Source organism: Tripterygium wilfordii, chromosome 13, assembly GCF_013401445.1.
Source record: "Tripterygium wilfordii isolate XIE 37 chromosome 13, ASM1340144v1, whole genome shotgun sequence".
Taxonomy (NCBI): domain Eukaryota; kingdom Viridiplantae; phylum Streptophyta; class Magnoliopsida; order Celastrales; family Celastraceae; genus Tripterygium; species Tripterygium wilfordii.
In genome coordinates this window covers 657,997-671,416 of record NC_052244.1, presented here as the reverse complement: position 1 = coordinate 671,416, position 13,420 = coordinate 657,997, and the positions used below count along the sequence as shown (strand labels likewise).

The 13,420-nt window shown below is 39.2% G+C and overlaps 2 protein-coding genes across 8 annotated transcripts; both read right to left on the bottom strand.

The window, feature by feature from the left end:
- Positions 1 to 4,678: 4,678 nt before the first annotated feature.
- On the bottom strand, positions 4,679 to 7,041 carry LOC120013148 (protein OCTOPUS). The gene has a single exon (XM_038864861.1). It carries the CDS (start codon positions 6,889 to 6,891, stop codon positions 4,861 to 4,863), a length of 2,031 nt encoding a protein of 676 aa, XP_038720789.1. The 5' UTR covers positions 6,892 to 7,041; the 3' UTR covers positions 4,679 to 4,860.
- A 408-nt stretch (positions 7,042 to 7,449) lies between these two features.
- Positions 7,450 to 12,608, bottom strand: LOC120013149. Of its 7 annotated transcripts, none has more exons than XM_038864862.1 (3): positions 12,241 to 12,608; positions 11,988 to 12,098; positions 7,450 to 7,710 (listed from the first exon to the last, which is right to left on the bottom strand). In XM_038864862.1, exons 1-3 carry the CDS (start codon positions 12,315 to 12,317, stop codon positions 7,464 to 7,466), a joined length of 435 nt encoding a protein of 144 aa, XP_038720790.1. In that variant the 5' UTR covers positions 12,318 to 12,608; the 3' UTR covers positions 7,450 to 7,463. The 7 variants fall into 7 exon arrangements, 2 of the variants coding, with proteins under 2 accessions (XP_038720790.1, XP_038720791.1); XR_005471369.1 differs by lacking the exon at positions 7,450 to 7,710 and adding an exon at positions 9,917 to 11,889 and having other exon boundaries at positions 12,241 to 12,605; XR_005471367.1 differs by lacking the exon at positions 7,450 to 7,710 and adding an exon at positions 9,917 to 10,257 and having other exon boundaries at positions 12,241 to 12,603.
- Positions 12,609 to 13,420: the final 812 nt, after the last annotated feature.

The window sequence follows — 13,420 nt, the reverse complement described above, 5'->3', positions numbered from 1 at the left end:
TTGACCTCGATGGTGTGGGGGGGAGACAATACCACCACACCAGCTGGTGTACTGGTAGTGTCTCAACCCAACATCATCGAGATCACGGGTTCGAGACGCGGAGGTCCAACCTCTAGGGGAATTACAGGATACAGGGTGAACAAAAGCTCTCCTCCCCCAAAAGGCGCCTTTCTGTTGATGACGTGAGCTGGTGTGGTGGTAGTGTCTCCCCCCCATACCATCGAGGTCAAGGGTTCGAGATGCGGAGGCACTCCTGGATTGATGACGGTCGGGGCCACATCACCCCACGTCATCAACAAGTCTCTAGTTAAAAACAATCCATTCAAGAATGGAGATGACTTTTGGGAGTTTGCCTTGAAGTGTTTCCCATCCAAGCATCTAAGCAACGTCATACTTCTTTGTGTTGTAATCAGGATTTTGTTTTCCATTCTTGTGTATCTTGTTTCCTTAGTTTGTTAGACTTATTCATCATTTTAAGTGAACTATCGAGTTTTGCGTTTACTTATCTTACTTGTTTCGACCTACAGTTTTTGAGTAGCCAATCTTAATTTTGAAAGGTGTATTCCTTCCCATTGTCAGATATGATTGCTTTAATCTTCTTTCCACTTTGTGACTCCACCAAAGTTATGAATTTCTTGAACATTGTAAAAACTCGAGCTTGCTTCAGATAAAGTACACCCAAGTTATCCTGTTGTAGTCATCAATAACAGAACAAAATAGTTGTTCTGACTAAATGGACACTCATAGGTCCACAAACATTAGTATATACCAACTTCAGCTTCTCACTTGCCCTTCATGCTTCTTCAGCTGGAAATGACAACAAGTGTTGCTTCCCAAGTTGACAAGAATTACAAACCTCATCATTGACATACACATCTATTGTGTCCCTAACCAATTCACCGTCAACATCAAATTTTAATGATCTCAACTGCCTCACAACCACTTGAATCTAAAATGGCACAGAAGCTGTCCTTGAAGGTTAATGAATAATCTTTCTTCATCATCTTAGCTACACTGAGCAAATTTTGTTTCGCTTTTGGAATAAAAAAAACACATAAGGGATATGCTTAGTACCCCTTCTGGTATTAATGGACCCTGAACCCTTTCCTTCTGCCTCTACAACCTCATAATTTCCCAATATAACGTTGGTCCTCACAGATTTGTCCAAAGATGAGAACAAGCTAATGTCCTTAGCCATGTAACTTGTGCACCCACTACCCACGAGCTAGTAGTCTTTCCCTAAAGTTTGTGAACCACGTAATGCCATAAAAAAGATCTTCTTCTTGTTGTTTATGTTGATCATTAGAGAAGTTAGCCTATTGTGAAGAACTTCCTAACTGCCCATGATTTTACTTTTGTTTGCATAACGTCTCAATATGCTCAAACTTCTTGCAAAACTTGAATCTGGGGCCTTCCATACTTCTCCCAACCGGTCTTGTCCGAATGATTAAATTTAACACTATGTGGATGGTGAGAATTTGTCCTTATTTTTAGAATCATCAGAACTGACACTCCCTTTCCTTTCTCACCCTTATCATTGAAGTTATTCTTTCCATCCTTAGGAGTTGAGGATTGCTTCCCTCACGCCTGGCTTGAAATGCTCCCTCGATGACATTGTATTAAAGCCTAAATCCTAAATCCTAAATCCTAAATCCTAAATCCCAAGTGAGACGAAGATTCACGATCGTTGTATTGCAACGTGCAAGAGAGGAGAAAAAAAAAACCTAAAATAAAAATTGAGATCGAAAGATTGGGCCAACAATGGTTGGGTTGCCAGCCAAGTAGTCACCTGTTAGAGCATGTCCAATGGACACTTGATAACACATTTTCAAGTGTTGAAAAGTGAACTTTATGGAAAATTTAGAGTGCTAGAGTTCTACAATGAAAGAAAATGAACACTTGAAAACACACTTTCTTGATAATGACACTTGAAATATAGGTTGTTGTTAAAAATGACACTTGAAATATGAAGTATGTATATAGTTGATGAATAGTGAAGAGAGATGATGAAAAGGAAGAAAGAGATGATAAAAAGGAAGAGAGAGGTGATGAAAAAGAAGAGAGAGATGATGAAAAGTAAGAAAGAGATGACGAAAAGTAAGAGAGAGAAAATAAAGAAGATGAGTATGAAGTGTTGATGAATAGTGTATATTGTGGGACCCACTCATCCAATTAAGTTATGCCACGTAGGAGAGAGTAGAAGAGAGAGAATGATTTTGAAGTGCTTGATATAGTTTTTACCATTGGAGTTGCTCTTATGGGCTATTGACTTGCTTTATTGAATTGACACTGGGGCCTTGAAAAGAATTTATTGGAGGCCTTTTGAAAAAATATATTGGAGCCCATTATTGACCCCCAGTGAAATCTATGCCCGTCCCCCCGCTCACAAGTCACAACCCTTCAAACACCTCCGCCCCTAATCAACTCCCGGGCCCCTAATTAATGAAGGCCCACTGGACGAGCACGGCTTAAGTCGAATGGGCCTCGTCAAGTGTGTTGAAGCCTTGAAGGAAATTGGGGCAATTGTTGGGCCCACTTTATGGGGTTGGCCGTTGGAAGATTCAATGGCCCAATGCACAAATCCACATACCATTCATTTCATACATTCCGTTTCGACCTCTATAACACCGTTCATGATTGTTATATGGTAGGACAACATATCGAGAAAATATTTAGGGATTCTCATATATCATGTGATATGTTGATGTGATGTACCAAAATTAAAAGGATCACAACATTTTTTGGAATGTAAAGTCAAATGAGTGTGTGACATGTTTTATCAGAATTACTTGAATATTTTCTTCAAACGTATTTTGTCAAAAAGGGCATACTTCATGGCCACCCATTGTCATGCACGACAAACATTTCTGTTCTTTTTATTAAAAATAAAGTTTGTTTACAAGTTCCACATTATGGTCAATAAAAATGGCAAACAGTAAGCAATCTACTTGAGTACAATCGTTGACAAAATAAGGCATTTGTCACCTTAAAAACAAAATTATTCAATTCATATGCCATTTGCTTTTGTGCTTTCCCTCTCTTTCCCTTCTCTCTTTCTCTCTTTTTTTACCACCTCTCTGTGAAGGAGATTGTTGAGACTTTTTCCGTAATACTTTGTTGACTTAATTGGCAAGAATTTTTTGATTATGGTGGAGCAGAAAAAGTACAAAACATAATAATCTCAAAACTCACATTGACAGTTATTGGGGATTGGGTTAGATTCCTTTGAAAACCAAGAATGCGAGAAGGGAGAACAATGAAACCTCGTTTGGTGGGGAACAGTAATTGTTTAGCTTAATTTTTTGTTCTGTTAATGGCATCTGAGCCCTACTAGTGTTCAGAAAACAATTTTCCTTTAGATTTGTGGCTCACTGGCTCCATTCTATATCCATACGATGCATATTGGAGACCAAATGATTGAAAGTACAATGTGTTATAATTTGAAGAAAGTAGCGAGACATTGTAGGAGGTGAAGAATAGGTTTAATCCGACCCACTTGTAAAGGTATTGTCTGTTTTGAAACTAAGGTTCGTACGATTTTGTTTTTAAAATGAATATGTACTATTAAAAGGAATTGGACTCAAACTTATAAACCACATGTTTGGTTCTCACGTATCTAACGTGGGATATTTTGGTTATGCTTCTGAAATAGGCAAACGACCTGCAGCCATCCATCGATGAAGTAGATAAACTAGAAAGGAAAGAACCTGTAAACACGATACCATTCATCTGTGGAGTATCAAGAGAGACATGAAAGGAAAGGATCTTGAAACTACTACTACATTCACAAACTCCCAGCTGTAGAGTGAAGAAAAACTGCAGAAACTCCACCTGAAAATGGCTTTAATTTATGGCATATGATGTCTGAGGCAACCAGCACTCATGTTCAGGCTAAATTGTAATTGAAGAAACCAGAACCATGTTGACGAAAGAATGGTGCAAGCGAGAAAAAAAAAATAGTAGAGAGAAGAAAAAAAAAATAGTAGAGACACCCAGTTTCATTAGAGCACCAATTTATCTGCTCATTCAGGAAAATTGCATTCTCCTCTCATTTGAAGTTTAACTCAGCTTGATCAATGAATCTGATAGATAACGCCAAAACTGCTGACGTGTGAGAGTTGAACTTGCGACTTTCTACATTTGTAAAGAGTTATCACAGTTAACTTCACCTTTCCAACCAAAGCTTCTTTGTTGACTCCTTATTCAAGCTCCGCAATGAATTCTTAGAACCCCCAAATCAATCAAGTTTTCGAACCTAACCAGTCTTGGCAAGAATCATTCCAAACCAACTTTAAATTCTGCCAGCCTTGTGTATCATAACCATGTCACTGTCCTTGATGTTTACTTACTAAGAGGCTCCAAGTATGTTGTCTGTCACTACCTGTTGAAAACCAGGACAAATAATTGGGTTGTATATGACTGTCTTTTTGCCCATTAATTTGAGGGAGCATGACAAAGGCAAAGAGCATGAGCCCACATCATTCCCTCTTTAGCAAGAACATAAGAAAAGCCAGCAATCCAGTTAACAAGACTTAAAAGAATCTCAAAACATTGCACTTCACGTCCCGGCCGGCATATCTGCACATATATTCCCTGTGTCCCCAAGCTTTTCTGGTAAGAAGAGAAAGTAACAAGCTAACAAAAGATGAACAATCCATGGCATCCACAGAAGGATAGCCTGAGACAAGGAAAACTTGTTATTTGAAATGATTGAAGAAGCATGCCACTCAGAAGGCAGCAATCTAGGGTGCTTTGATCCAACCAACCATCAAGAATACATTAGGCAAGTGTGGTTTACAAAGCAAATGCATCAAAATTAACAACATTATACCAAAGAGAACACCTTATGAACCTTTTATTTCAGTACAATCCGAGTACGCTCCTCGCCATAGAATGTGCATGATTCGCCCTACTCTTCATGATTCCGGCTCTCCTACTTCCCCTCAAAGGAGTCAAGTAGAACCTCAGTTTTCCATTATCAATGTCGTTAGGCGAATACCTTGCACTCCTATTCCTTTCCAACACGATTTCATCCTTCCTCTCCTTTCCATTCCCATTCGTCTCAACACCATTCTTCCTTAAGTTACCAAATGGTCCACCAATGCCATTAGAATTCCTCCAACTAACACTACTGTTGCTCCTCAAAATTTTGGGATTAAAAGCCCCCCTTGCTTCCCCATTACGCTCTCCCCTTAGTTCTGGCCAAGACTCCGAGAAAGACCTCGCAACTCCGTTTGCTCTACTATACCCATCATCATCTTCATCCTTGTTAATACTTCGTCGGTGTATAAAACCCCAGATGTTCCATGCCTTACTCCATCTCCTGGACTTTTTAGTCCCCTTCCGTTCACCATTACCCACCACGGATGCATTGTCTCTGAATCCAATCTCAAAAGTTTCTGAGCAATCATCCCTCAATGAATTCGAATAGCAATCCTTCATATCTGGTAACTTCAGTCCATTAAAGTAATCAACAGTAGCTGGAGTTACCTTTGCGTTAGAAACAGACTTCATTTCATCCATGTCCGCAACTACAGCTGCTGCAGTGTTTCTTATGGAGTTTGACCTGTCAAGACTCTTCCTTCTCCTAGAAAAAGAATCTGAGTAGTACTCCCTAGTCTGCATAGACCCACCGGGAAGAGTTCCGTCTTCATCGGTCGAGCTTTTGTGTTCTTCAACTGGGATTTGGGTATCAGACCTTGAAACATGGACTGGTGCATCTTCTACAACAGAAAGCATTGTAGGCATTCTAGTACTTGCAGCTAAATTTCTCCCAGTCAAATAACCATCCCAGGAAGCACGAGGCTCGTCGTAGGAGTATCGCGGATCATCAATGGAAATCCGACCAGCATCGAGGGAGAATCTCGGATCAGTGTCGCAGGACCTCCTCCCGAACCCGTAATCTGCAATCTCCGACTGGGTTTCTCTGTATTGACGCCCAATAGGCTTCTCTACAGGCAATGTGGCGGACCCACCACCGTCATTTCTCCGCTTCTTAACCTTCTGGTTTTGCCTCCATTTCTGCCATTTCTTGCTGAACACCGACGCGGCTGACCAGAAACTACCAGCAATCTCCTTCAAGTCCCTCCCAGATGGCTTCTTGGCCTGCGAATCGAGATCTATGTGGTCCTTCATTGGCTTCATATCCTCTTCGTGCACTATCTCCAGCACTGGCTCTGGCTCTGGCTCTGGCTCTTGATTTGGGTCTTCTTCCTCTTCAACCTCTTCCTCAACAATCTCTGGAACCCTGTGTTCGATTGGATTCAAGGGGTTCGAGTGTGGGTTGACATTTGATCCTAAATTGGAATCCTCCGAGTCCCTAAAGCTTTCCTCGTCTTCGTTATCGCTCTGGCTTTCGGTTTCAATCTCAATTTCCTCCTCCTCTTTCACGGGACCACGAACACTGGAAGACAACGCTAAATTCCTGGAATCAACAACCTCATTGTCTGCATTTGCTCCTCTGGTTTCCTTCTTCGACGGCTTTCGGTCGTCTTCCTGGTAGAATAGAGACGAGAGAGTGTTTCGAGCCCTAACGTCACAAGATTTCCTCTGGGGCTCAAACAGGCCAGAAAAACCCAATCCCTCGTTTTTCGAGGCAGAGAACGATTTCGACCGCCGGAGGTCCGGGAAAAAAGAGGGCCTTGATGAGCCGCCTCCTGCTCCTGAATTCAAGGAGGCTTGCTTGAATATGGCCTTGAGGGCAGCGGCGGCGGTGGATGTGGTGGGGATAGGAGGAGGTTTACGTGAGGAGGAGGCAGAGTTTGAGGTATCCAAGACAGCAAGTCGTTCGCAGAGACATGAGGGGCAGAATCCGGTGAAGTTCTCGTCGGGGTGGCGGTCGCAGGAGGTGGAGAGACGGTGGGGCTGTGGTGGCTCTGTGTTGAGATTCATAAGTAATATTGGTGTGTAATAAGCACACACTGGCTCATGTTACGGGCTTCAGAGAGTGTGAGAGAGAAGCAACTTTAGAGAGACCGAGACAGATCCGAGTCTCAGTAAACTGTTTGGATCCAACGGACAGTGAGAGACCAGAAAAGAAAAGAGAGAGGAGGGAAAAAAAATGATGGAAACAACGGGAAAATAAAAAGAAAAGCAAAGAAAGTGAGGAAAATATAAAAATGTGGGGACGTAGAATTCTGATTACCCACACAAATACTCACGCTCACATCAATTCTCTCTCCTTTTTGTGACTAGGCAACCCTCCAAAAGCACAGTTTACCGGATTCCACCCCAACGATAAAATCACGGACTACAAAGAAATGAAAAAGATTTAACCTAATTCAATCCACATTCTTTAACTTGATTGTGTATGCTTTGGAGCTTCAAAGATTCCTGTAAGAGAGAAAAAGCAAAAGCAAATCACGCCATCAATAGATTGGGGGGAGAGGATGGAGGTGGAAGTGAGAGGTTGGTGATGTTCTTCTCTCTTTCTCACATTTCATTTTCCTTGCTTTTCCTCTCTCTCATTCTCTCTTTATCTTCTTCTTCTTTTCTGTTTGTTTCCCTCTTTTTCCTGTTTGGGTTTCTTTTTGTTTTTTCTTTTTATCCCAAACAAGTAGGTTCAATATATATATCAAGTGGTTTTCCCCTTTGGATTTATTTTGTTGCACCAAACACATGCATCGTCTCTTATAAAGCTCAACAATCCTCATACTGCACTGAGACACCAAATAGATGTAGTCAAAGAAAAGCGGTGTCGTTTCTTCACTTCTGCAAATTACACATACATAAGTGAATGTTGTTAGATACATAAATGCATACATTATCATGAACTCTTATCACTTTTTAGGGTTAAAAAAACAAAATGTATGAAGATCCTACTGTTTTTTGTCATATCCCAAAAGTGGTTATGGACGAACATGATCACGTGATATCGTGACTTCCACATAATTCATATGAAATCTTGTGCATTCATCTCAACATTTGAAATAATTGGTACCAAAAACACTGAGATTCGCATGATTGTTCAAAACAACATAGAAAGGTATGCATTTTAGTAACTTGTTTCTTACCAAAAGAAAAGGTGGGTCGACAAAGGTAAAGGAAGAGGGGTTCTAACTCCTATAAGCCAGCTTTACCAATTTGGGTTGAAGAGGTTTATAAATTAGAATAAACTGAAAATCTTAATTTTTATTACCCCAAAAAAATAAAATGGACGGCTTATGATTAAGCCAGTCTACCGGGCAGCGGCTAAGATCAGTTGCACAAATTATAGGCTTTAGGAATATTGTCGTACAAAACACATCATAATTGTGAAATGAGTATTACACGCTGTTACGGATTATGTAGGAAGGAAGGCTTTGTACAAGTAGTATCATGTGAATACCGATTATTCGAGTTTAGGTTCGTCCCTGTATCCAAACAGGAAGAATTATTTTTTTTGAATGGCGGGGAACCCCAAGAGTCAGCCAACCCTAAAATCCACATCTACATGATGAACTCTGGAGATAGTAATATGTTCTAACACATATGCTAGCTTAATATTGAATATAATTCTAAACACAAAATCAAACCAATTACGTTTGATTAACCCACACATACCAAGATTCGTCTCACCACGCAGGCTACTCCACAGAGACCCTGCATGGTACTTTGATGCTGGTTGGTAGGGTACTCTACAGAAGTCGAGTCTATAATCTAAAAATCAAAACATGCATGCGACTGATTGAAAGCTGTACTCGTATGATTCCCATCGTGGGTCTTCTCACGTATTTCGAATTTTTCAGGTATATATACATACATACATACATACATATATGTATGTATCATCCAAGCTAGCAGTTGATTAATTGTTAACCAAAATAAGCAAATGATTGAGACCCACCGTCGGGAAACGAGATTATCCGGAGCGGGTTTACTGCTATACCCAATATTAGTCCAACTAGGATCCACTTTATTGTTTGCTTTCGGTTCAGCTCACGGGGTCCCATATATGAGTCATCAATATCACTATGTTTTGCAGTGCTAGTGGGTGCTGACGTGGTGTGGACGGGGGATTGAAGACAAATTGTGTGTGTGTGTGTATATATATATATGTATAGGTATAGAGAGAGAGAGAGAGAGAGAGAGAGAGAGAGAGAGAGAGAGTGTGTGGTGTGTAAAGTGAGAGAGAGAGAGAGAGAGAGTGTGTGGTGTGTAAAGTGCTTCAATGTCCTCTTACATTTAGCACTTCCGTTTGAAACAAAATATGTAGATCAATGAATAAACAAAACAAACCTAGCAGGCTAGCACTACCAAGGCTATATGGTTTTATCTTTCTAGGGTCTTTGATCAGATAATTTTTCTACATTTCTTCATATTTAAGTATATATCCAAAGTGCATGGGCGTATGTACATAAAAAGTGTAGTGGGAGAAAAAGATGAGACAAAAATTCTCCCTATGTGGGGTGTGGACTGTGGGACCCACTCCAATCATCCCATCACCCCCACAATCCCTGATCTGTGTAATTCCTCTAAGAAACATGCATGCTTATATATATATACATGACTTCATCCATGGTTTATGTACTGTGATAGTCCAACATAGACCCCACCGCATGTTATGGGCTTATATTAGACTGCTTGACAATCAGTATGTCTCTCATCACTTGTAATATGTTTGTGTTATAGCCATTGATTGGTTAATTATACATATATAGATTTCATGCATCAAAAATACCTCAAATTAACTCAGAGTAGAAAATTTGTTGTAACCGTCCACCTCTCCGCACTAGTAACATTTTGTTCGCTTTGAGTCGGAGCATGCTGGCCCACAAGACTTTCTCTTACAAAACCCATCACTAGTTCTTACTGATTTTAGTTCAGGAAAAATACTTGTTACAACTTTGAAAGTTTAACCTATTATGTTATGCACTTTACCTCTTTCTTGCTACATTTTAAATTAAAAATTATGGAGCCAAATTAAGGTAATGGAGGGTTCACATCTGAAAGGGCAAATTCCTTCTTTTGTGTCATAGTATGCCTAGTGATGACATGGAAAGAAACTGATCAGTTACTGTACAACTCCTACAAAGCATGCAAAGAAAAGATTAGGATCACTCCCACAAGGCAATTTTTTTTAAGCTTGTGTTTCTGTTCTTCTGTGAACATGCAGCTGAAGATTCGGTGTAGTCAGGGCTGGCTACTAGTTTTCTTGTCCCTCCAAATGAAGCTTTACTCAGTGAGAATGAGCTTTCTTTCTTTCTCTTTAAATACATTTGTCATCTTCTCCCATGAAAACAACAGAGAGAGATTCTGTCTCTCTGTTTATTTTACACTCTATGCAAACATGTGTAATGTGTTGCAGCAATATCAGGAAAAACAACAGATAAAATACACACTTGACAATGATTGTATATGACAGTAGTGAAGATATAAATATATTGGATTCTAAGAGCAATCAACATCTCTGATGATTCAAGTTGGCCAACAAATATATGCAAATTAAGACACACATGCGCATGCACCTATGGATTCCACTAATTTCGCAGAATGCAATAATATGAAATAATGTTGTCTTGTTTATATACCTATACATCATTATTGTCCATAATTATGAAAACCATATTCAATGCTAAAGTAGTTTATTATTCCCTCACTGTAACATAGGCTTCTTCTCTCTCTCTCTCTCTCAGTCTTGATTATTGTAAAACTAAAAGAGATCAACTTGGCTTGTAATTACAAATCTAACTGTGGATTGAAGGGAGGGGGAAGTGAACCCATCATTACAAAAGAAATATGGATCCAAAAGGGGGAATTTAATAGGACACTTTACCCCACAAAAACAGAGCGCATATACCTTTTAATTTCCCTATTTTTTTTTAAAAAGAAACAATGTAGGGCACTTTAAACAAAGTCCCCATTTTGGACCCAGCATACCTCTTCATAACTTACATTAACATTTCTCCCCCATTAGACTGAGCTACCTGTTATTTCTTATTTTCAGATTATAATGTTAGTCAAATGAAGGAGAAACTATGTTAAATAGCAACTAAGAAGCTTCATTTATTCTATCAATTTTGGTGGGAGACCTTATTTTATTGGACTCTTAAGTCTCTAACCAACTTTATTTTTGTCCATGTTTGCTATGGGCATGTTTTAGAGCCTAATTAGTAGTCATGATTGGTCTAATTTTTGTTAATTAGCTATGTAGCGACATATTGTATCATCATAGATGAGCCCCAATCCTTAAAACTACGCATGGTGATGTCCAGTTGCCCACATATAACCTTAGAAAACTTACACAATAATACAAATCTAGTAGAGTTGAGGAATCCCAAGAAAGGATAGGGAATTTGGCATGTTACTAAAGAAAGACAAAGGTGTATAGAAGCCTACAAGAAGATCATTTTCACAGGGCATACCTTCTTAGGGATTTACAAATATTCCAAATAGATCTATGGCGTGGTTAGCATAAGTGCTACATTATTCACTGACATGCCTTGAAATTTACAAAATAAAATTTAAGGGTGGGGGAGAGCTTAAGGTATTGTTTTTTGTTTAATTTCATCAACATCATCAGTAGATTGGATTTCAAAGTTTGAAGGGATATGAGAAAAGAAGAGATGGGTCTTTGCTTTGTTGTTGTTTTTTTTCCACTTTCTCCTTTTTCTTTTCAATGCTAAAGTTGAGAGAGAGAGAGAGACCCATGAATTATGCTTGGAAAGGATGTATATTAAAGAAAGATCCAAAAAATTTCCTCTTTCTTTCTAGGAAATTTCTTCAAGGATGAAACCTGGCCTGTTGATTTCAGTGCTTAAAGTTAACTTAGACAATCTCATCAATGTACTACTTGTAGACCATAGCTATAGAAGGACTATTATTGGGCCTGGTGAAGCAATTACAGTCATTCTATGACTTTGTAAGTTGGGCTTTCATTAAGTCATCATGAGCCCGTAGAACTTCAAGGTACTGAACGAAGGAGGCACAAGTTTTAACCATTACTGAGAAACAAAAAGAAAATGCAATTGAACTCTACTCTAATTATACTCGAAAGATACGTAAATTACCTGTTGATATCTGCAATCAATGGAGTCGCATAAGTGCTAGAACTAACTTCCGTTTGCCATCTAAGCTCTAGATTACAGGTGCATTGTGTATTCAACAACGCATTATCATCTCTACACAGAAAACAGACGAACAGTAGGTCATCCCAACTCACACACAAAGCCCCAATTGAGTCAACAATTTTCAAAACTAACACTATTAGACTAACTCGCAAGGAATTTTAACATTGAACGATGAATCAAGATCAAAATAGACTCACAAATCGGGATAACCGAGGGCATCATCAGTTGCCTCCCGTGTCCGGAACTGATTCGCTGGGGAGTGCTCGCCATGATCGAAATCCAAAAAGGAAAGGGAAAATAAGATATAGAACTCCGTTTCACTGGACAGTAAGAGAAGGAAAGGGAAAAAAGAGAGAGAGAAGAAAAACTAACCAAACTATTTCGGAGTATAACTGTATTGTATAATCTAACTGGTAGACTAATCCTTTATCCTAACACCTAATAAGTTAATACGAGAAATATCAGTCAGACGCAGATAAACCCTCGCTAATTTGCTAGGGTTTTATGATCCTGTAAATTCTCGACGGAGAAGCGAGCGAGAATTTCGCGCTCAAGACGGTTTAAGAGCATGTCCAATGGACACTTGAAACATAGTTTTCAAGTGTCCAAAAGTGAACTTTATGGAAAATTTAGAGTGCTAGAGTTTTACTATGGATGAAAATGAACACTTGAAAACACACTTTCTTGATAATGACACTTGTTTTATAGGTTGTTGTGGAAAATGACACTTGAAATATGAAGTATGGATATAGTTGAGGAATAGTGAAGAGAGAGATGATGAAAAGGAAGAGAGAGGTGATGAAAATGAAGATAGAAGTGATGAAAAGTAAGAGAGAGATGATGAAAAGTAAGAGAGAAATAATAAAAAGAAAGAGAGAGAAAATAGAGAAATGAGTTTGAAGTGTTGGAAAGTATGAAGTGTTGATGAATAATGTATATTGTGGGATCCACTCACCCAATTAAATTATGCCACCCAGGATAAAAGAAAAAAGAGAGAATGATTTTGAAGTACTTGATATTTATTTTAGCATTGGAGATGCTCTAAGTCTGTACTTGACTTTCCAAATTTCCGATGATGTTCAAGTCATTGTCGAAAATACCCCTCGTGGGTCGAGGCGATTTACATTTCTGCCTAACAGTCTAAAATATAAACGACGTCGTCTTTCGGTCAAGACTACAATTTTCTGCTCAACGTTATCCTGGAAACGAGCTACCATTGTGATAAAAACAAAACCATCCCCGTTGTAAGCCAATGTCCTTTTTTTTACTTCTTTTAAATGTCGGCTTTAGCGAGAGGAATGGAAAAACTTGAAACAAGATTTAAGTCCAGTGAGATTGAAGGTGAGAAGGGGCAAAAGAAGAGCAAACGGAAG

What these genes read in the sequence shown, in the direction of transcription:
- LOC120013149 (XM_038864862.1), bottom strand. Translation starts at nt 12,317, where the DNA reads ATGGCGAGCACTCCCCAGCGAATCAGTTCCGGACACGGGAGGCAACTG. An exon ending in TCGGTTATCCCGATTTGTGA is followed by an intron (nt 12,099 to 12,240) that starts GTCTATTTTGAT and finishes TTTTCTGTGTAG; the next exon opens with AGATGATAATGCGTTGTTGA. An exon ending in TTGATTGCAGATATCAACAG is followed by an intron (nt 7,711 to 11,987) that starts GTAATTTACGTA and finishes TGTAATTTGCAG; the next exon opens with AAGTGAAGAAACGACACCGC.
- LOC120013148 (XM_038864861.1), bottom strand. Translation starts at nt 6,891, where the DNA reads ATGAATCTCAACACAGAGCCACCACAGCCCCACCGTCTCTCCACCTCC.